The sequence below is a fragment of the Corythoichthys intestinalis genome, chromosome 5, assembly GCF_030265065.1.
Source record: "Corythoichthys intestinalis isolate RoL2023-P3 chromosome 5, ASM3026506v1, whole genome shotgun sequence".
NCBI classification, from domain to species: Eukaryota; Metazoa; Chordata; class Actinopteri; order Syngnathiformes; family Syngnathidae; genus Corythoichthys; species Corythoichthys intestinalis.
In genome coordinates, this window is record NC_080399.1 from 41,536,411 (window position 1) to 41,557,461 (window position 21,051).

The window sequence follows — 21,051 nt, forward strand, 5'->3', positions numbered from 1 at the left end:
AGGTAGACATTTTAATTTCATTCATTGCATAGTGCATACTGTATCTCATGTACAGTGCATTGTTGTACCATCATAGTTATACCATATGCCACTGTGTAAAAATCTCACCCAAAGTTAATTAAATCCCCAAAATGGTTGCACCAGTTGTTCCACTTATTAACAGGAGTCACAAAGCAGAGAGCATTAGCAGCAGAATGTGGGCTGTATAAATAGTGTATTTGCGTGTGCAAGCCGCTCTACCACATGATTGATTAGGATGGTGTGGCTACCATTAAAAAGTCATTTAAAAGATGGATAGGGAGCACATTTCCAAATAAAAACCACTTTATACCTGATGAAGTGCTGAACAAACTCTCCTTCTAAGACATTTACTGATGGCTCTGGGTGCATGACTGAGTGCTATGCGGGAACTGAAGGACCTGCCATCAACTTGGATAGTGGCTTGAAAAAAATGTTTTTGTATCAATGTGTAATCCATCTGCATTTACCTATGGTCCCCTTAAATGGTCTCAAAGACACCTCCTTCAAGGCTTCTTCTTGTGGATAAAGGTAGAGTTTGATTTCACCCCGCAGCCCTTCCGAAAAAGCAAAACCCATCGCTAAAAAAGTGCGAATGTATTTCAGCTCTGTCTCTTTAATTCAGGCCTCCACCACAGCAGCATACTTTCGGCTTCATGCATAAACATGAGCTGGCCTTTCAGCTCCCTCCTCACATAACCAATCTAAATCTAAATGAGCCCCCTCTACAGATTCACCAGCAGGCAATGACATTACCCCCCCCCCCCCACGTAGACGCACAACACAGCCCAACCCCCCCTCCGCTGCTTCCCCCAGCGACACATATACACCAGCAGGCAATAATTTCACGCCACCCCTCAACCCCCCCACAACCCCCTCCACACACTCATACCCCTTTTTGCTGCAACCCCACCAGCTGCACAGTGCTCATTTGATTAAGAGGGGGGAGGACAGAGAGAAGGAAAAATGGTGGGGGATCACTTTATCAGGATGACTTTCTAAGATGGCTATCATCAGGCGCAAAGCAATCTTAAGCCCTCTTCTGTGTTTGCTTTACCATTGTTCAGTTTTTTTTCCCCAACAGTTTTTGTACCGTTGGCTCGATGCCCCGCAATGAATGAACAAATGGTTTCAACATCAGTCACCAATTTTTGCTTCAGACTAGTAACAATTTCACTCCCTGTCATTCTGTCAAAAAATAACCCAAATGATAGAATTAAAAAACTGTAATCTCTCAGTCTTGAAAATCTTGCATATTAAAATGTGCGTGCCCTAAATGTGCTGTGGTGAGCAATTTTAGCTCCCCTCTCTCCTAGAGTCGTAAAACACATTATCATCATCAGCAGGAGCGGCGGTGTAATTCATCCAAAGTCGTTAATATTCCTCATATCATTTAGTCACAAAGGAAACTCATCTGGCTGAATGTCACAGATGTAATTAATGAAGTGACCCAAGAGGTCATGGCTCCATTCACCAAAGAGCTTCGCTTGCTGTTACGCACACACCATTGCACACTGAAAGCCTTCCAGCCATGCACACGACACCACAGAAAATACCACCTGGAATATGAAGATTTATGAATAAAAATATTAACATCTCCGCATAACACAGAATGTGCAACATAGAGCGTGAGACGAAAGGGATGAGACCAGAGCATGCACCAAAGCAGACTTTATTTAGCTCAGTGGAATATGGGAGTGGTAAGGTAAAGAGAAACACCAGTAGGGAAAGAAGAGGGGGTAGGGAATATTATAGAGACACACATAACCACTGGAGCAAGACATTAGGACAGGTGCACATCACAGGTATCTTTTTGGTCATCACTATGGCAACAACATATCCAGGGAAAGTAAAAACAAAACAAAAAAAATTCAATTTTACCTACAGTAAGGAGTCCCTTCACAGCAGAAGACCCCCCCAATATGTACATCTTAGTAACCAAAGATCAAGACAGATCAATGAAATAAAAATCAGAAAAGAATCAGGTGTACAAAAATTGTCTTTGTGGTTTTTGGAATGCACATTTCTGTACAGAAGAAAGCTCATTGGTATTGTCGTAAACATTTGTTAGTTTGAGAACAAAACAGGACAGCATTGGTCAACCCACATCCTTTGGAAAGCAGTTTTTTTCACTGGGGAAATGGAGTAGAGACATCGAACCACAGAAGAAAAAAAAACCTTACAAATCTAGGGCTGAACTCCACCAAATATGATACAAGTTACTGTGTTTGACAAGTAAACATATTGAACCCATTTAGCGGTAGCTGGATGTTCTTTCTTGTTTGAAAAAAATAGTTATTGTCTTCTACGAATCAATTAATGAAAAGCCAACTTGATGGAATTTAGCCCCAAGTACCGGTCTGTTTCCAACAGAATAACAGTAGCAGTTCATCAACAGCATTGCAGGTATCCTTATTACAGTTTGTAGTCATTAAAGCCTAGTGGTAAAGCGATCAGAGCATGCATCTTTCTACAGTAACATTAGAAACTACAGTACATTAGCAGCAAACTGGACATCCTTAAGGGCTGGAGTTTAACACTATGGTCAAAAATAATAATAATTAAAAAAAAAAAAACATATTAAACAGCAACATTTCTCAGAAAAGTATAACTCTTTAAACCACTATATTACAGACTGCCATGGCTCTAGTTTGGGGTTTTGGTTACAGAGTACTCCAGTGTGCTTATGAGAGGCAGAAAACAGTAGCTTAGATATAGGGACTCCTTCCTTCTTTAAAAACAGTAAAACATCATCAAGTACACAGTAGCACTTATTTTTGTAGGTCTTACGGTTAAAGTATTATCACGTCTTTGGATTTTTGTCTTAAAGCATTAATTATTGTTTAGCGATTATTGTTATATTATTAGTAGTAGTATTATTACACTTAGATCGGGACTGGTTGCAAATAAGAAAGTGAAATAAAACCACTTAAATGAGAGGAAAGGGAAAATAAATTAAGAGTACAAAAATAACATCGATAACATCCATCATCAAGTTTTTCCTCTGCTTTGTGCAGAAGCTCCTTGTTGGTGTATCAAAACAGGAGCTGCGTTTTAAACATCCAATGAAGTCTTGAGTCAACCATACGAAAGCTAAGTACTGTACATTTACCCCTCACGCTATTAAACACTTTTCGATAAGGTTTTTGTAACAATCTATTTGAGATGTAAAGCTCAGATCTTTGATACAGTATACACAGATGTTTTTGTCAATGTAATACTTCGTCCCAACCAAAATTGTGCCCTCTTTCTGCTTTAGAGACAGAAAACAAAGTTCACATTGAAGGTGGAGTCATTTTGAGCTGCTGACCTGAGCGTAGAAAGCTTAATATTCATCTCACATCGGTAATCCATTGGTATATTTCAAAGAACAGAAAGGCAGTTAATCCTTACCTGAACATATCAAAGCTGTCACAATCTTTTCATAATCATGACACTATTATACCGAAGCAAGACAGTTGAGCTCAATTCATTAGATTTATAATAAGAAACTATTACTAGACACACACAATGTAAATTTGAGTTTGGTTAAAAGTCATCATATACAGTATTATGGTTGAATGCTATAAAAATAGTCTGCCCGTCTCAGGGCAAACTTGCCTTTCTGCTCTGTGCTATTTGGGCTATTATCCACAAAAGGAACATAGAAGGTGTCCATATACAACAGAAGACTCATCATTGGCTTATGGTGGGTGGAGCTGCACTCTGGCACTGACTCAATCAGTCCAAGTATTCCATCTTTTCCTGTGCCAGATGCAGGTCTCACACTTCACTGTACAGACGTCAGCTCTGAAGTTTGTTAATGAAAACAAACACGATGAAATGACAAACATGTAAAATTTTGGTTACGAGCTTTGGAATCTGAGTCAGTCTTTACAAAAGCTCAATGGAAATACCACCGTCTATTTTGGGATATTACTTGGTTTCCTCCTCATCATCTTCCATCATTAACTGCTTTCTTTTTTTTCAAGTTTATCTTTTAGAGCACTCTATTTACACTAAAATCTCTTTGAAAGTTCCTGTTCAAGCCTTTTGAAGACCAGCGCTACATGCTACACTGCTAGTCCTCTAGCACTGTCTGGTTGAAGGGGCCACTTCGAGTCTATCATGGTGACCGGGAGGTAGACTACAGGTCTAACCAGGCAGTGAGGTCACATAAGTACTTGGAGAATGCTCTTTGGCCTATGTGTTGTTGTTGTCGTTGGGGGTAAGAGTGTTCAATGTGAAGTTTGGTTGTAGAAAGGTGTCTGACACATCATAACAGAGGGGCAACAAGGAAAGAAATATCGCGTACGGGAGAGCAATATAAAAAGAGAAAAGTTGCAAGGTCTTAGTTTGGCCTTAGTTTCAGCTGATAAGGGTTCTCTTTGGGCCATGATGGCTCTGCATCTTTGGGGTGCTCAGGAAACAGGTTTGGCAGCAAAGTGAAGTTTGTACAAGACTTTGACAGTAGGCAAAGAAGAATGGGCCCTCTCTAAGCACGGTCTCTCTCCCCTGCACCGGCTGTCAATTCCGCTTGCTCTCTTTCAGCAGAGTCAGAGCTCAGGGTTCTTGCCCTCTTCTCTTTGGCTCTGGCATTCTGGAACCAAACCTGAAAACGAATTTTAAAGTACAAATTTTAGCTTCAACAGACAGTGCACCAGACTGTAAGCAGCACCCACCAAATTTCTGAAGACAACTGTATTTGGTCACATATAAGCTGCACTGCACCATAAGCCGCACACAACAACATTCAAGATATGTAGCTCATCAGTGAAAAGCCACATACAGTATAAGCCGCACCCGACAAAAAAAACCAAAAAAAAAACGGAAGGTTCAACATAGGGGGTGAAAGAGTAGAAGCTCATTGTATGAAAATTACAGTAACTAAATTTAAGATTCTGACCAATGCCTTCATGATTTGATAAAAAAAAAAAAAAAAAAAAAACGGTTACCTGCACCACACGGTGAGGTAGTCCCAATTCTCGGCCGAGTGCCTCACACTCATGTCGATTTGGTGTACGGTGACTCTTGTAGAAGTCTCTTAGCTGAAGTACTTGGAAGTGGCTCATCTGTGTCCTTTGGCGTTGGTGCTGATGGTGGTGTGGCTGCAGAGTTTCGCTCCAATCTGAACTTGGACCCCCTGATTCCTCAGCACTCAGAGGCCCTTGGTCAGTCACACTTGAACCCTCTTCACATTCGTCATCTTCTTCAAAGTCATCATACTTCGCTTGGTTGTTGATATCATTGGTTGTAGACAGAAATGTAATTGGTGCCTTCACTGTTTGTTCGTTGCTGCTGATGGTAATGCTAGTGTCTGGGACAAAGGATATCGATGGACCTGGTTTGTCAATGACGGAAGACACAGCCACCACATTGGTCCCGCTGGATCCATTACTCATTAATAAGTTGTAGCCTGCTCTTTCAGCTTCTGCCCAGTGGCGTGATCTCATATGGGCATCCAGTGCACTTTTCACCTTAAAGAGAGCTCTGCAGAATGGGCAGCGAAGATGGTTCAAGCCCATGTTGAAACTAGATCCTGGTCCCATTGACCTGAACTGCCCTTTTCTTTCTCTTGCACGTGTGTTTTGAAACCATACCTGTGTAGTAGAAGAACAAGTTAAAAATGCAAGATATGAAAACATTGTATTTTCTTTTGAATTGAGTTTTCCTATGGTACCTGAACCACTCTCCTTGTGAGGCCCACATCCTGTGCAATGCCTTCCAGTACTCCTCTGGTGGGGTTGGAGTCCAAGCTGTAACGCTGATACAACACTTCAAGCTGTTCTGGAGTGATGGTGGTTCTCTGACGTTTATCCCTTCTATGCTCTTCCTCAACATCTCTACTATACCTTTGAGCATCAAAACTGCTCTCCGACATTAGCTTTGGGTTCTGCTTCAATGAAGTCTCAGACAGGTCAGCTAGTGAGTTCTTAACATGTGTGCTATTTAAGTGAGAAATTATGGGATTTGTGGTATTTGGGTGCAACTGTGTCATAGCACCTGAGAGCATTTGGCTTGCCATTAGGGAGTGGTTAGAGTGGATCATCATGTATGGCAAAGTTCTGTCCGTAAAACCAGAATGAAGAAGTTGGACCTGGGACTGAGCTGCAAGTAGGTGCCTTGTCTGATGTTCCTGCCACATCTGGAATGACGACAGGGACATTGGGCATAGAGTGCACTGAAAAAGGTTTGGCACTGGAATTCCATTTAGCGACTGGTTCTCCGATGATACATGGAAGGGCGCATCAGGCTCAGAGGTTGGACTTTTTTCAGACTCAGAAGACAAGGGTAAGTTTGGTGATGTAGCTGCAGGTTTTTCAAACGATGTATTCAGGGATGAACTCTGTTTATACTCCTGGCTTGATTCACATACTGATGATGGGTTGTCCGGTACTGTGATTTGCGAGAGAACAGAGGATTGAGACTGAGAATGTTCTGTTGGACTTTCTTGCTGAGTTTGGACCAGTTTTTCAGCTTTTGGGGAGGCCACATTTTGTATTGCCCACACTGTTTCCTTGCTTTCATTATTAATAACTGTCATTTCTTTTTGTTCAGTTTGGTTGGTTTGAAGAGTAGTGGTTTTATTTTCTTGTTTATTGACGGTGGGTATTGATTCCTCACTGTCCATCAAATGCTTGCTATCAGTGTAAACGGTAGAAGAATCAAGGACGGGAGAGTCTGGATGGTTATAATATTCATATGTCAGATCCATGGAATTTTCATTATGTGAGTCATTTTGCTCTTCATCCCCATTGCTATTATCCTCAGTATCGTCATTCTTGTGGTATCCGTCTCCCTTTCTAAGAATGTCAAGTTGGCTCATCTCCTCTATTCCATCATCGGTCCCTCTGTCCTGGCTCTTACGGGCTCTTTGTCTAGCATTTTGGAACCATACTACAATTACTCTGTTCGGGAGCGACAACAGGGCAGACAGCCTGTCATATTCCTCCTCTCTAGGATAGGGAGTTGCTTCAAACACCCCCTGCAGCATCTCTAACTGTTTCTCTGTAAAGCGGGTTCGAGAAGAGCGCCTACCCTTGTGGGTATTGCTTCTGTGGATATCTGTCAACAGGATTTGATGCGAAGTGTCTGTTGGTGCAGGAGACGGTGAAGATGGTGACAGTGTCAGAGATGGATTCTGTGTGACTTCCTCTCTCAATTCCTCAAGGGCTGTGGTGGGGGGGTTATTAAAATTATATGGTGAGTCTTTGTCGCGTTGGCGCTCTTTGAAAAGTGTATTGCGAAACCAATGTTTGATGACTTTTTGAGGTAGACCAGAAAGACCAGATATTTTGATTAGTTCCTCTTCACTAGGTAGGCTATTGATATCAAAGTGTTTTCTCAAGATCGCCAGCTGGTCCTCGGAGATTCGAGTACGTGTTCTTTTGCCCTGCTGTTGCTCCAGTAATGTTGGGCTGACTTGGGGTTCCTGCCCTGTTGGAATGGTGCTACTCTGAGCTGGTTGACTCAGCAATGGAGTATTGACTTGAGTAGGCTGACTGAGCATTGTGGGGCTTAGTTGGGATGGTTGAGAAATCACTGTTGGATTAATAGGTGTCTGTTGCCCAAGCAGTTGAGACTGGTAGAATTTTGTCAACTCTGGGCTCACGCTGGAGTCTAACCAAGTTGGGGGCTGAAGACCCACAGACTGCATCACAACTGGAGGAATGAGTGGTAGCTCCACTGGAAAAGGAATTGGAGGTATGGGAAGTTTTGGTAAAGTAATTGGGGGAATAGGTACCTGGGACAGAGGAAGTCTAGGTATTTTGGGTAAGGGAGGATTTTTGCTGTTAGCCAGAGATGCATTTTGAGAAGCAACAGGAGGTGACATGACTGTCAGTGGCAACTCTTTTTGTGGAATTGTTTTAAAATGAGAAGAAGATAAAGTAGGAGATATTATAGAGGCATTTATTTGGTCTTCAGTTGTCGCACATGACTTTGTTTCGGGATCCGATAAAAAGGATGGGGGTGATGTTTTAGCTTGAACCTTGTCCGCTTCAGGTAAAGGTTGTGATTCCGAGGAAATATCTGGGATTGCAACTGTTGTACTGTGAGATGAATCCTCTCCCGATTTATTTTCTTTCAAGGGGTACAATTGATCGTATTGTAGTCTGTATTCTCTGGAAAACCTCTCAAGTGCCGCAGTGGGAAGTACTTGTCTGTGAATGTATTCCTCATGACTTTTTAAAATCATGGCATCTGAAAAAAACTTCCCACAATCTTTACACATTTCTCCTCTTCCACAGCATCCTTTCTCTTTGCTTGACAGTATAACAGTGTCCTCATTGTCACCCTGATTATGTTTACCTATGAAGTTCTGTATCTCTTCAACTTCGTTCTTGATATCTTTGTTGCAGCTTTGCATTTTTCCATCATCTGCTCCAACAGGCTCTTTTTGTTCCCCTACGTAAAATTCCGTCTTTTGAATATCTGAGTACTCATTTCTCATATCTAACATTTGAGTTGCAATCTGCTGCTGATGCCTATGTCGACTTTGTATATATTGTAGTGCCAATTCATAGCCATAACTCTGCAGCAAGGTCCTCAGAGCTTCCCCATTTACTGCAGCATATGGCACTCTTGGTGGAGGGCACTGTACTTTCTGGACATTAATCGTGGATGAATCATTTTCCTGCACTGGATGCTCATTTTTCACAACAGGCACTGACAGTTCGCCTTTTTCATCAACAACATTTTTGTTGTATTCTTTTTCGTTTGGGATGCTCGAGGAACTACTACCGTGTTCAACGCCACTGTCAAAAGGTATATTTTTTTGGGGTGGGCTGTCATCTGAGAGTGAACTTTGATTCTGAATAAGTTTTTCATCTGCTTGAGGGTTGTTCTCTTTTTTGGCCTCTCTTTTAACCTGTTCACTCAAGGTTGTCTTCGCCGCCTCTGGTTGGTTGTGCTCCAAGCTCTTTATTGCCATTTCTGTGTTGAGTTTCATCTCTCCAGGAAAGTAAAAGGGCAGAAGTTGTTGCTGCAGAGACAGCAAGTTGTCCGGTGCCAAAGAGAAGTGCTGAAAGAGACTTTCTGGTCCGAAAGAAAGATGCTGCATTACTTGGGCCTGGAGCAAGGCTGTGTGTTGTAAGTGGGCTTGGGCCTGTGCCTGAGCCAACTGCTGCTGTTGCATTAGTAGTAGCTGGTTTCTTGACGCTAACAGTTCTGCCACTCTCTTTTTAGCCTGCTGACCTTCTGTTGAGCTGGTCGATTGTAGCTCAGATACTAATCCTGATGAAGAACTAGCTACATCTGGCTTCCTGGTGGAAGGAAAACCTTTACACATTTCCTTATCAGTTATAGCAGGCAGATTAGTTGTGCTGGCAGATATTGGTGCAGAATTATTAGCCACTGGGTGTTGTGCAGCACGAGCTCTTGTTTGGTGAAGAACTGAGCGTAGATGTATGTCCAAAGTGGAGCTTTGGCTATAGCCTACACCACATAGTTTGCACCTGTAGGGTCTGGGATCTTGGCCACGGGTAGCCTCTGTGGCAGAGACACCTGTGTTGGAATCTTGCAGGGCTCGCCTGGCCCTATGGAGATGGGATACTGAATTGTAGTGAACTAATAGTATTGTCTTCTGGGTAAATGATTCAGAACATATGGTGCACTTGTATGGCCTCGATGGATCCAAATACCGATCCATTGTTGGGTTAGAGCTTTTTTTAATAAGAGAAATTGATCTAATTTCTGACGGGATTTCATCATTTAGCCCTTTTTCTGCCTCGGCTAATTCCTCAACACCTCTACCAGTTTCATCGGCCTGGTTATCTTTTGTTTGACAGTCCTCTTTTTGTTCCTTTCCTTCCATTTTGTCTTCCTCTTCATTCACTCCTTCCATCTCTTCATCCTCACCCTCACATGCTTCTTGGCCAGCTTGGGGTGATAAACTCAGGTCTTGTTGAACTGAGATCTTAGTGTGTTCTATATTTTGGGATATAGGAAAGAGTGAAGCTGTATTTTGTGCATTGTCTGGTTGTGAGTGTGTATTTTGCATGTGTCTCTGCAGGGCCTCTTGACTGCGACACTGTCTGGAGCAGAGGGGGCATTCTGTCGCTGCCCTCATGGCATGATACTGCCAGTGAAGCTGGAGCTTCTCCTGAGTGGGGAACGCCAGGCTGCACCTGCTGCAACGAAACCGGTAACCATGGCGATCAGAAAGAGGAGGGGGGTCGCCAGTTGGGGAGGAGGGGGGGGTTTGAGTTAGGGATTGAGGAGCCAGTCTTCCATTGGAAGGCTGAGTGGTGTTGTCTTCCAGGGGTGGGGTGAGTAGAGCTGTGACATCTTTGGGTGCGGCTGTATTTCCCTCGGTGTGCTCCCCTGAAATGCCTTCAAAATACACATTAGTTATTATAAATATTAATTCCCTAAAACAAGACAATACAAATATGAATTTCCGTTTCTTCAACCTACTTTTGTTTTTTGGTGAATCATCTGAGGTAAGGGAATCTGTTGTATGAGAACGATCTGTCTGTTCATGTTTTTTATTAAGACTTTTTGTGTCATCCATGCACAGGTCAGATGGTATTTCATTCTCCAGATGAGGCTGAACTTGCTCCATGGGTGTTGTCACCTGAATGACAGAAAATGTCTGGTTTTTCTCTTTACAGATGGTAATTTAGAAAAAGGATAACTTCAGCAATTCAGGGAAACAGAAAAGGAGGTAAAAGATTTTTCTTTAGCCCACGTCATGAATAAAACATGTTTAATTGTACAGCTTAATAGCAGACAAATTGCGAGACGTATAAACACGATGAGGCTACACTCCCTGTCCTAATATCATGAAACATTCAAGAGTGAATCTTTAAGTGTATTGTTTTATCTTCCCTTGTCTGCACAGAGCCATATGCAGCAAGGCACATCAACTTGGTAATAAGTGTACATGGTTGAGATATGTGACTCTGCCCTTCAGCGCCAATGACGCCCTCCTACATACCCTGGGGGTTTAATAAAACTTAACTGAGCTGAATAATGAATTTTATTTAAAATCACTCTTCATATAGAAAATCTTCATCTCCACAGCTTCAAGAGTCGGTGCAACACCAAGAAAAGGATGGAAGGCTAAAGATGAGATTTACATGACATGAGGTCTGTGTAACAGCTTCATAAGAACAGAGACAAGACCACCACCCACACACACATGCAGAGAAAACTGAAGGTCAGGCTTAATCTAGAGAGCGTAATTGGAAAGCAAGGTACATAATGGCCATCATCACCTCAGTCTGAATTAATGAACCTCAATTACTATCAGAGTGAGTGAGGGAGGTGTACGAGCAGGATGGAGGGTGGTGGTAGGTGGGGGTGTGTTTGGGAGGGGGGTGGCATGCGCCAAGGGGTGAAGAATATGAAAAAGAGAGACAAGGGAGAGGGAGGGTGGGCGTAAGGGCCAATGAACAAAAAAAAATGCTCGGCAAGAGCCAGTAAGGAAGATGTAGCGCATCAGAAAACGAGAGACGGAAAGGGAGGAGCAGGGACAGAGATTGCAGAATTCGAATGATAGGAGTAGCCGGGGGGAGGCTATTGAGGGGTGTTAGGGTACAGCAGAGGGGAGAAAGGGTGAAAAGCAGTACGTGAAGTGGAGGCAAAGAGAGCAGGAGACAAAGGCCACTTAGCATACGGGGCCAGGAAGATGGAGGATGGTGATGTGGATAGATGACCGGTCTTTGTTAGCTGAGAGTCAAAGTAAAAAAGAAGGCCCCCCTCCACCTTTTTTTGACTCCACTTCTGGTAATAGAAGGCTACTTAAACGTGCATTATAGAAACACTGGCTTTTCCTTCACTCCTGCAGACAAACACTCTCGCCTAAAGACACGAGCAAGTGCCTGCGCGCACACAGATTGTGTCTGCATCACCGATGATCATGGGGAGCTCCTTAAACATGCATGAAAAAGCCACTGCCTTGCTCTTTGGTGCCTTCTTAATGGAATAGTCTCCTATGTTACAGTCTTCCCCAACCCCCATTTCTTTGCCAGCTCATTTCCCTGTGCTGAACCTGTCAAACACTAATACAAAAAATGCACACTTAACATCAACTTACTGTGCTGATGAGCTTATCTACACAGTCCTGTGCCACACTGTGCACATGCGTGAGATGCGGTCGAAGGTGTCCATATGGCATTTTATCTTGACATAAAGGGCACTGGACAGTCTGAACAGAAGAGCAAGTGGTGAGGAAAAAGGTTGACATTTAGTTTCTTTTCTGTGTGGGTGTCAACTGCTTACCTGCTGGTTCTCACTTTGCTGGTGTGTTCGGAGACGTTTGGTTGTGATTTCCCTACATTCAGACACTTGACGCTTGAATGACTCCTTCTTGTCCACCTCCGCTTTCACTTTTTCTTCTTCAGAAACATCAAAATATGTAAAAGAAAAACATCTTTTGTATTGCAATAATTCAGGTATGCAATGAAATGTTACATTTTTCATAAGCATCCATACCCGGCTCCAAATCACTCTGTTTAACCCCCAAGTGATCTTTGGTTTGGTCCAAAGGACCAGTGGTGACCTCGCTGGAATTTTCCGTATCCTCCTCATTAAGTTCTCCTGAGAAATAATAATGTAATAATAATTATGTAATGCTTACTTTGGGATTTTTAACTAATGCTTATCATATAAAGTAGTATTTTAAAGCCGCTCGCATTAATTGAAAACACTGAGGTGTGAGGACCACACTTCATTTTTGTCCCGTCTTGATATCCTATTGATCATGTATTGATTCTTAATTAGATTCTCCTTCGAAGTAGAGCTAGTTATGATTTGGAACACATCTGCCAGCTTATCCAAGATTTAATATGATGTGGCGCAGAAATGTTTGTTAAATATTAAAACTCCAGAAGGCTATTACAAAACACAAGGAACCATAAACCAGGGAGTCATCTAGCAGATTTCACACTCATTACTAGCCTCCCCCTCCCCCATTTTGTCCAGAGGAGTTGTATTGGTTCATTGATTAGCAGGTGCTAGTTAGCTGTCGACAGGGGTGATCGGGGATATAACAAGGATGTGTATCGACTGATAAATTTACTTGATCAATAGCTTAGCAACAGCCATTACTCATTTTCTTGCTTTCCATCTTAATCCCCAGGCCTTGTTTCTTGTGTCAGTGAGCAGATGCAGCTGAACTACAAATACATTTCTATTGGTCATATTCTCACCCATAACACCAACTGTTTTTTTCCTGATGGTAAAGATTGCTGCCAGCTCTTCTCCACCCATTGGCTGCAGCTGTAGCAGACTTTCTCTCTGCTGATGGGTCTGGGTTTGACTGTGTTTTAAAACTTGAAGCTTAGAGGAAGAGGAGTGGTTGCATAGGAGACAATGGAATACACATGTGCCACCATCAACTTCACCGTCATACTGCTGCAGGAACTTGGAACGAGAAGTAAAACACTTTGTGAGAGAATGTCACGTTTAAATAATTTGCCTGAAAAGAGTTTTTCAGAGTCAGTGCTTACTCTGTAAACCCGGACGCTGGACTCATGGTTGGAACTCCGGGAATGTCCTTGTATCTTCTCCAAACTGCTTGTCGCATATTCACACAGGTTGCACCTTAGCTGGATAGGGTTTCCCTTAGCTATCAACACAGAACCCTCCTGACCCCGGTTCCCCCCTTCTTGAACATGAGCTGCGAGCTGGTAGCGGGTTCTGTGTCGGTCAGTCTGGCAGTGCAAGGAGAAGTTAGCCCTCAGTGGGGTGGTGTAGCCGCACAGCCTGCAGTGACAGCCACCGGTTACCAAAGAGCACCATTCGGACTGGGGCAGGGAGCGAGGGGCGTTCAGGTGCTGCTCCATGGACTCTAGACTGTCAGAAGAGAAGCAGGAACAGACGAGGCATTGGAACACACCCTGCGAGAGAGGCCCGGTGGGAGAAAAAGAAAGAGCTGGCGGGGGAGAGGGTGAAGGTGACGGGGAAGGAGTCAATGTTGAGCCAAGGGGTACAGGCTGTTCGGTGACTTGTTGAGTGGTCAGTCTCATGTTCAAGGACAGCTCCCCACCTAAAACATAGAAATAACTGTAAGCATTTTACCAATTCATAAAGGAACAGTGCTGGAAATGGATTTGAAGGCACATCTTACCTGTGCTTTGTAGGTGTTTCAGATGGGGAGCAAGGCTTCTGCAGTGGGACAGATAGTAACCCCTCTGCAGCCTCAACATGTTATGTGTGTGTTTCTCACTGGTAGTGTGTATGCGTAGGTTACGGGCGATACTAGTCTCATAGTCGCAGACGTCACATCGCCACCGCTTGCCATGTGAGGGAGAGTGTGCAGGTTGTGTGAGCTTGGCTGGCTGGGCGTTAGATGTTGTAATCGAAAGTGGGTGCTTGTATGTCGGCTCGTCCATTGTGGCTCCGTTAGAAGAACTACTATTGTTGTTATTAACATGCGAAGTGTGCATCTGGCCATTGGCGTGTCCCCCATTTTGCACATTATTAAGGTGTTTGTCTGACTGCATGTGTATGCTGAGGTTGCCTTTCGACGAGGTAGCGTAGTCACACACTTCGCAGCGGTAGGGCTTGTAGCCACAGGCATAGGTTTCGCCCCGTGCCAAGCGGGGATGGGGTTTCCCTGAACTGCAGTAGCCACACACACCTCGCGTAGAAGTGCCACAAACGCATTTCCCACTGGAGGCAGTGCACACACAATGGCCACCCGTCTCGGGATGCTTCTCTTTCATGTGGAGTTGCAGTGTATGCTGGGACTTGTAGTGCCAGTTACACTTGGGGCATTTCAACGTCTTGCAGGAATTTCGTGAGTGCATGACAGTCATGTGACTCGTCAGTGAATTTGGGGAGAGCTCTTGGTTGAGGTTTTTGGGGACAGCTTCTTTCTGTTCTCCTTCGTTTTCTCTCTCGACATCCATCTCAAGATGGCTGTCATTTGGTTCTGGAGCTTTGGAACCATTTCCACTGGAAATGGAAAAGTGAGAAATCCCTGCTGGCCCGTCTTCCTCAGCAGGCGCATTGGCCCCCTCCATACCTGCCAATGGAAAAGCCAGACACGACTGCTGGGATTTAAAGCTCTGAGGAAACCCAGATATCCAGCCCTGATCTCCTGTTATGTCTTTTGCCTCCATGTCGCTCTGCAGGCCAGAAGAGTAGGATGGACAGGTGAAGTGCTTTGGAGAGCAGGAAAGAAAAGGGGAAGCTTTTGGAGAGGTGGGAGGAGTCTGGGAGGACTTTGGAGAGGCAGCTGTTTTGCTGTCGAGCTTGCCACTGGTCTTTGCCATGCTGGAAGAAGCGCTTTGCTGGCTCTGTTGAGGTAATAAAGAACATTTGGATTTTGTTTGGCTTTGGTTTGAAATGGCCTCCTCCTCCTCCTCTCCCCCTCTGCTGCTGCTCAGGGCTTTTGGGAGACCCCCTGTTTCCGACTTCAGCACCATGGTACCATGCCCCTCCTTATTTTGCCTTGGCAGCATCTCCTTCATCCACCGCTTTTGACACATTCTATCATCTTCATGGTGTCCGTCCTTCTGCCCCCCTACCTGGATTTCTCCTCCAGCTTGGGACCCCTCAGCACCCCTCTCACCCACTTTATCATGCTGGCTCGAGAGCTCTTTGGCAGGGGCCCCGGTTGAGCTATCAGAGGCTGGCCCCTGCTTAGGGATGCATGCCAGGGTCAGAGGAGGGTGAGATAAAGCTTGGGGACCGAAGTCCGCATCTCTGTCCTCTCCACCCCCTCCATCCCCTCCTCCTCCCTCACCGATGTCCATAGCAGAGGCTACAGTTGCTGAGCATCATCACCCCACCTGCATAGGAAAGAGAGGAAGACAGAGACACAAAAAGAAAAAAAAACGAGAAAAAATTAAATGAGTCATGTAAATCATGTTGCATAACAGGGGAGGCCATTGATTAAAAGCCTTGATAGCATCTGTTCAATGGCGCTTTTCAGGGTGTGCAACACACAGACCAGTTAGTCAGGGGTTAGCGTTAGCCCTTAATGGGAAAATCAATAGAGTAAGCGCCAAACTAGGTGGAGGAATGCGGGTAAAGGCTACGCAGGAGGTCTATAATATTCCTCGGGGGATCGGATTAAATAAAGAACTGAATGCTTTGGAGCTAAAGGGCTTCGGCTAAATTGCCACATTGAGATAAAAAGCGGATAAAAGCGCTGTTTTAAAATCATTCTATCATCCTGCATCTTTGGCCACACACATTTGAAGGTGGGGGCGAGGGGGCTCTAATTAACCAAACAAACACAAGGGCGAGTACTGTATATTATACCCAGCACATTTGTGCTTGGATCTAGTCCAGAATACAACAAATGCATTGAGCATTATAGTGTGTGCCAACACTGACTTGTATTAATGGCATATGACTTTGTGCCCACACTACTATTCTAGAGCAATAACATCAATTGTAGTAAAATCAAGTAAGATTTCAAAATGGTGTTAGTTTTAGAGAAGAAACATTTGACAACAAACAAAAATGGTGCAATACGAATACTAAAAAGAAGAAGGTCTACTCTATGAATACCGGAGGAGATAGATGCATCTATCTTTTGCTGTCCCACAATTTCATTACTGATTTTTTTTTTTTTTAGAAATCAAGGAGAGACCCTAATTCACCTTCCACCTTCTGGCCAAACTGACCAACCCCTCCTCTCACAAGAGCTAGAGTGGGTGTCCCTCAACCCCCACCCCTCTCTGCAGCTTAGAGATATATGGCCCACATTCACGCTCTGATAGCGCTTTAATGCACTGTGTTTGTGTCACAGGCCACAGACCCCTGCCCACTGCAGAGGTCTTTAAGTTTTCTGCGGGATACCACTACGAGGTCTTTTGAGGCCCGACAGCAGCTCGCAACAGCAGAGAATAGTCTCTAATCTGATAAAGATTTTCATTTACACTACGGTCGATAGCCTCAGACCATCAGAGATGCAACTATTTATACAAGCATTCCTGGCTGGTTATTGATCACAAATACGGGAAACCGGCATTTAACGTGTGTGTGTGTGTGTGTGTGTGTGTGTGTGTGTGTGTGTGTGTGTGTGTGTGTGTAGGATGCTAGTGTGTGTACATCCTGCCTTAGATGTCAAATAAGCTAGCATTAAGGAACACTCAAAATAACCCATAACATGCCTTTTGTGAATTTTTAACTTGATTGTGCTTCCAACTATGAGTGCAATCTACGCATATTATTTGTATACACCAAGCAAAGGACCTGAAATTTACCATTACATTCAATTTGACAGGGGATGGGGTGGGGCGGGAGTGTCCATTAGTGTTGTGCTGTGCTGTAATGTATACAAAATAATCATATACTGAACCTGAAATTCAGCATGACCCTTTTTCTGTGGTGACAGGCTGTTTTGGATTTTGAAATTTTATTTTGTGCAAACGTACAGTGCATATAAGATGTGTGTGTGTGTGTATCTGGGGGGTACGCAGGTGCATAGAACAACAATAGTGTTTTTGTGTTTTTCTATGCGCACAAACCACCCATAATATAAGGACGTGAAATTAAACGTTACTCTCAGTTTCTGTAGTGACAAATGTGTGTAATCAGAATCTAGACTGATAAGCTAAAAATCACATTATATTCAGTTAACGCTCTCAGAGAGTATGCTTTCTCTTTTAAAAAAAAAAAAAAGTTCTTAATTTAGCCAGTTTGCAAGGGATGTGCAGGTATTTTTTTGTCAGTGAGTGAAGGAAAATATTAGAATGTGTATGCACAGCTCTTTGTGTATGCATTCCAATCAGATTCTATTCATAGGACATTTAAAATATGATTTTGTTTAGCGTGGGTTTGTATGTTTGCTTTAGACAAAACTAGAGTGTGTGAGCACATTTTTTTACGTACCAACCAAGCTTTTGGATTTTTAAACACACAATTACGTATAGCCTAGACATATTACAAAAAAGACCAATGCCTGTGTATGTTAAGTAATCATATTAATCATTTATTCAATTTATTGAATACGAAATTCACCACTGCACTCAATTTGTGTGATGACAGACAAGTGTTTGGATTTTTTAAACAGTCGTGTGTGTGTATAGGCTATAAGGCAGATATAACCGTAACAGACTTAAAAGTACTGTGAGTGAGTGAGTGAGTGAGTGAGTGAGTGAGTGAGTGAGTGAGTGAGTGAGTGAGTGAGTGAGTGAGTGAGTGAGTGAGTGAGTGAGTGAGAGAGATACCACGGGGGTGTATGTGTGAGTGTCACAGAAAAGGACAGGGAAATACTATGTCTCCATTTTGTTGTTAAAGTATTTTATCTTAATCCCAGAAAGGTCATTTTCACTAGACTTGGACAACTCCAGTTATACAATATCTGGCGTAGGTGGACATATTGGGAGTTTTGCAGGTAACGCACACACACACATACAAAACATGAGTTTTGCGAGGCGCAACATTGCCTGCAGAGCCCCTCGCAGAAGGTGGTGTTGTTGATAGTGGTGGGGCTACTTTTAGAGTTCTCTCCCCGCGTGTGATTGTTGTCAAGCCACACACTACACATAACTACTCTTATGGCTTTTGTTTGCACCGTTATAAAAACATAACAGTTGACTAGGTGGCGTCAGCAAAAGCAACTAAAGCTCAGTTTCGTGCGCATTCAGAACCACGACCCCCTCCCACCATCAACAAACGGTGCACTTACATTTCTGCTGCAGCTCCAGCGCAAGTCTCGGCGGGTTTAATGGTGTCGTTGTAGTAGTGGTAGTCCAAAAAAACAAGCACGCATTCCTCCTTTCTGTTGCTGTTGTTGTGTTTGCACGATCCGGTGCGGGCGAAGGAAGGAGGAACAGAGGACAGAGCAGGCGAGCGCAGCCGTCTTCCAAGTTGTTTAGCAAACAGTGTAATTAAAGCTACATGCAGGCAGGCAAGCAAGGCAAGGCAGGCTGGAGTAAACACACAAGACGGGGTGCAGACTGGGTGGGTGGGCGTATGGTGGTGGTGGCGGTGGGGGGGCAGGACGGAGGGGTTCTGTGCGAGCTCCAGAGGTAGAATGAGTTCTGATCACGGTGTGGGGGGAAAACACTTGGCTCTTTATTCCTGCTAATTAGTTTCCTTCAAAAAATGGCTGAGATGGCGCCCGGTGCGCATGCGCGTAATTGCGCAGACGCCGCTAATTAGACGGTTTGGATCAATAGGATTCCGCGAGAGAGAGGGAGGGAGGGGAGGGGGAGAAAGAGCCGAAGGAGGGGGCTCCAAGACAAGGAAGAGGGGAAATGTTGGGGAAAAGTCCCGACATTTGCTGAAATCACGGAGTCGTATTTATGGTTCTTATTACAGTGTAGCTACTGTGATACGCTCGGATGCGTCTCGAGTTAGTCGTAATATGGTTCGTAATATAATGTCCCACCAATATCTGAAACCAAATTAAAAATAATATATATATTTTTTAAAAGAACAAAATAGCAAGTGGTGAAATTGCGTTTTATTTCGTATTTTAATTCTTTATAATAGATTTTTAGGGATAAAATTGTGACGCGACTATATGCGACACTTGCACCTGCAGCCATGTTTTATTTCTATTGTGTGAACATTTTATGTGACATTTGCTTCAAGATAAACTACTGCTACAGCTATTGAAAAAAATATGATTATGAGTCTCTCCATCGTGCTTGTTAACATGACACACGAGCCTTAAAAATAACACACACACACACGCATGTTATTTTATATTTTATACATGCATTGAAGTAAACGCATCTAACCTGCACGGATTTCTTTTGTCATCGTGTAAGGTGGGGTCATCTTGTACTTTATATTTCATATATTTTTGTTTGAATTGTCAAGTTTTTTTTATTTTTTTATTTTTATTTCATTTCTATAGTTTTGAGTGTAAAACTCCATCCATATGTCTGTCGTGACAAATTGACCTTTTTTGTCTTCTTTGGCCATCCTTGCACATCGCCTCCATTGTTATGATAATACTATTGTGAATCTAAACGTTCAGTGTGCAATATGGCCATCCTGCATCTGCTGAAAATTGCATTACAAATAATTTTTTTAAAATGTTTTTTTTTTTTTTTTTTTTTTTTTAGCCAAGCACAAAAAAGTATAATAAATAACAATGTTTTACAGCCAAAGCTGAAACAAATATGGTTACTGTCATTTCACACAATGATACATGAATATTAATATTTTCCTTTTGACTCACATTCTAATGTTCTTTTTTCATTCATTTAATATAACGCCATTAAGTATTTAGGGAATTGATCTGTTGGCCAATTTAAAATGTGCTTGGTGAAACTTGACCCACGTTTATTGTTCATCCAATAATTGTTATATGATTTGAAAAAGGCTCAAAGTGATTGTGTGCCTGCCACGTGCCTGTAGGTATCCTAATCATAAATCAACTCGCTTGTTTTCTGTCCATATGAGGGGCTTTTTTCACTTCTTGTTTTTCTGGTTGTCTGTGATGCACTTAAATAATAAAGGCGTGCACGTGTGTGTGCCTGTATGTGTCCATAATCGATATATTTTGTTTTAATCTTTTTCATCTCTGGCCTTCCGGTGATGTTGTGCTGTGGTCATCCTTTCAACCCATCCTACCTTGTTTGGTAATCGCAAGTCAAAATGGAGGCCTCAGGACTAGTGCAGTATATTAAATAAATAATAATATGTGATTTCGCCTTACCAATCAAGGAAAACAGGTATTTAAGATGATGACATAAAGTGTTATTACAAACTAGCAATCAATATAATAAAGTTGACTAGAATTTAGAAAAAAATCATGTATTCCAATGAGTGTCCTGTTAAGTGCAAACAGTAACTAAGTCTCTTGCCATAAGTATTATAAAATGTTAATAATTTTACATTTCCAACAATGATGTTTTGAGGAGTGTTATTGTAGTGTTATTTGACATATATATGTATGTATATGTGTGTGTGTATATATATATATATATATATATATATATATATATGTATAGAGAGAGAGAGAGAGAGAGAGAGAGAGAGAGAGAGAGAGAGATGTATAGATATATAGATATATATAGACATTATATTATATTACATTATATTAGGGCTGTCAAAATTATTGCGTCAACGCGCGGTAATTAATTTTTTAAATTAATCACGTTAAAATATTTGACTCAATTAACGCACACG

General features: G+C 42.8%; 1 protein-coding gene across 1 annotated transcript; it reads right to left on the bottom strand.

Moving 5' to 3' along the window:
* Positions 1–914: 914 nt before the first annotated feature.
* LOC130916415 (zinc finger homeobox protein 3-like) lies at positions 915–18,996 on the bottom strand. Its single transcript, XM_057837125.1, has 11 exons — positions 18,593–18,996; positions 14,072–15,740; positions 13,452–13,990; positions 13,152–13,365; positions 12,436–12,540; positions 12,223–12,338; positions 12,038–12,148; positions 10,414–10,573; positions 5,678–10,329; positions 4,953–5,597; positions 915–4,609 (listed from the first exon to the last, which is right to left on the bottom strand). The coding sequence occupies exons 2-11, from the start codon at positions 15,702–15,704 to the stop codon at positions 4,493–4,495; spliced, it is 8,292 nt and encodes a 2,763-aa protein (XP_057693108.1). The 5' UTR covers positions 15,705–15,740; positions 18,593–18,996; the 3' UTR covers positions 915–4,492.
* Between the last annotated feature and the right edge of the window lie 2,055 nt (positions 18,997–21,051).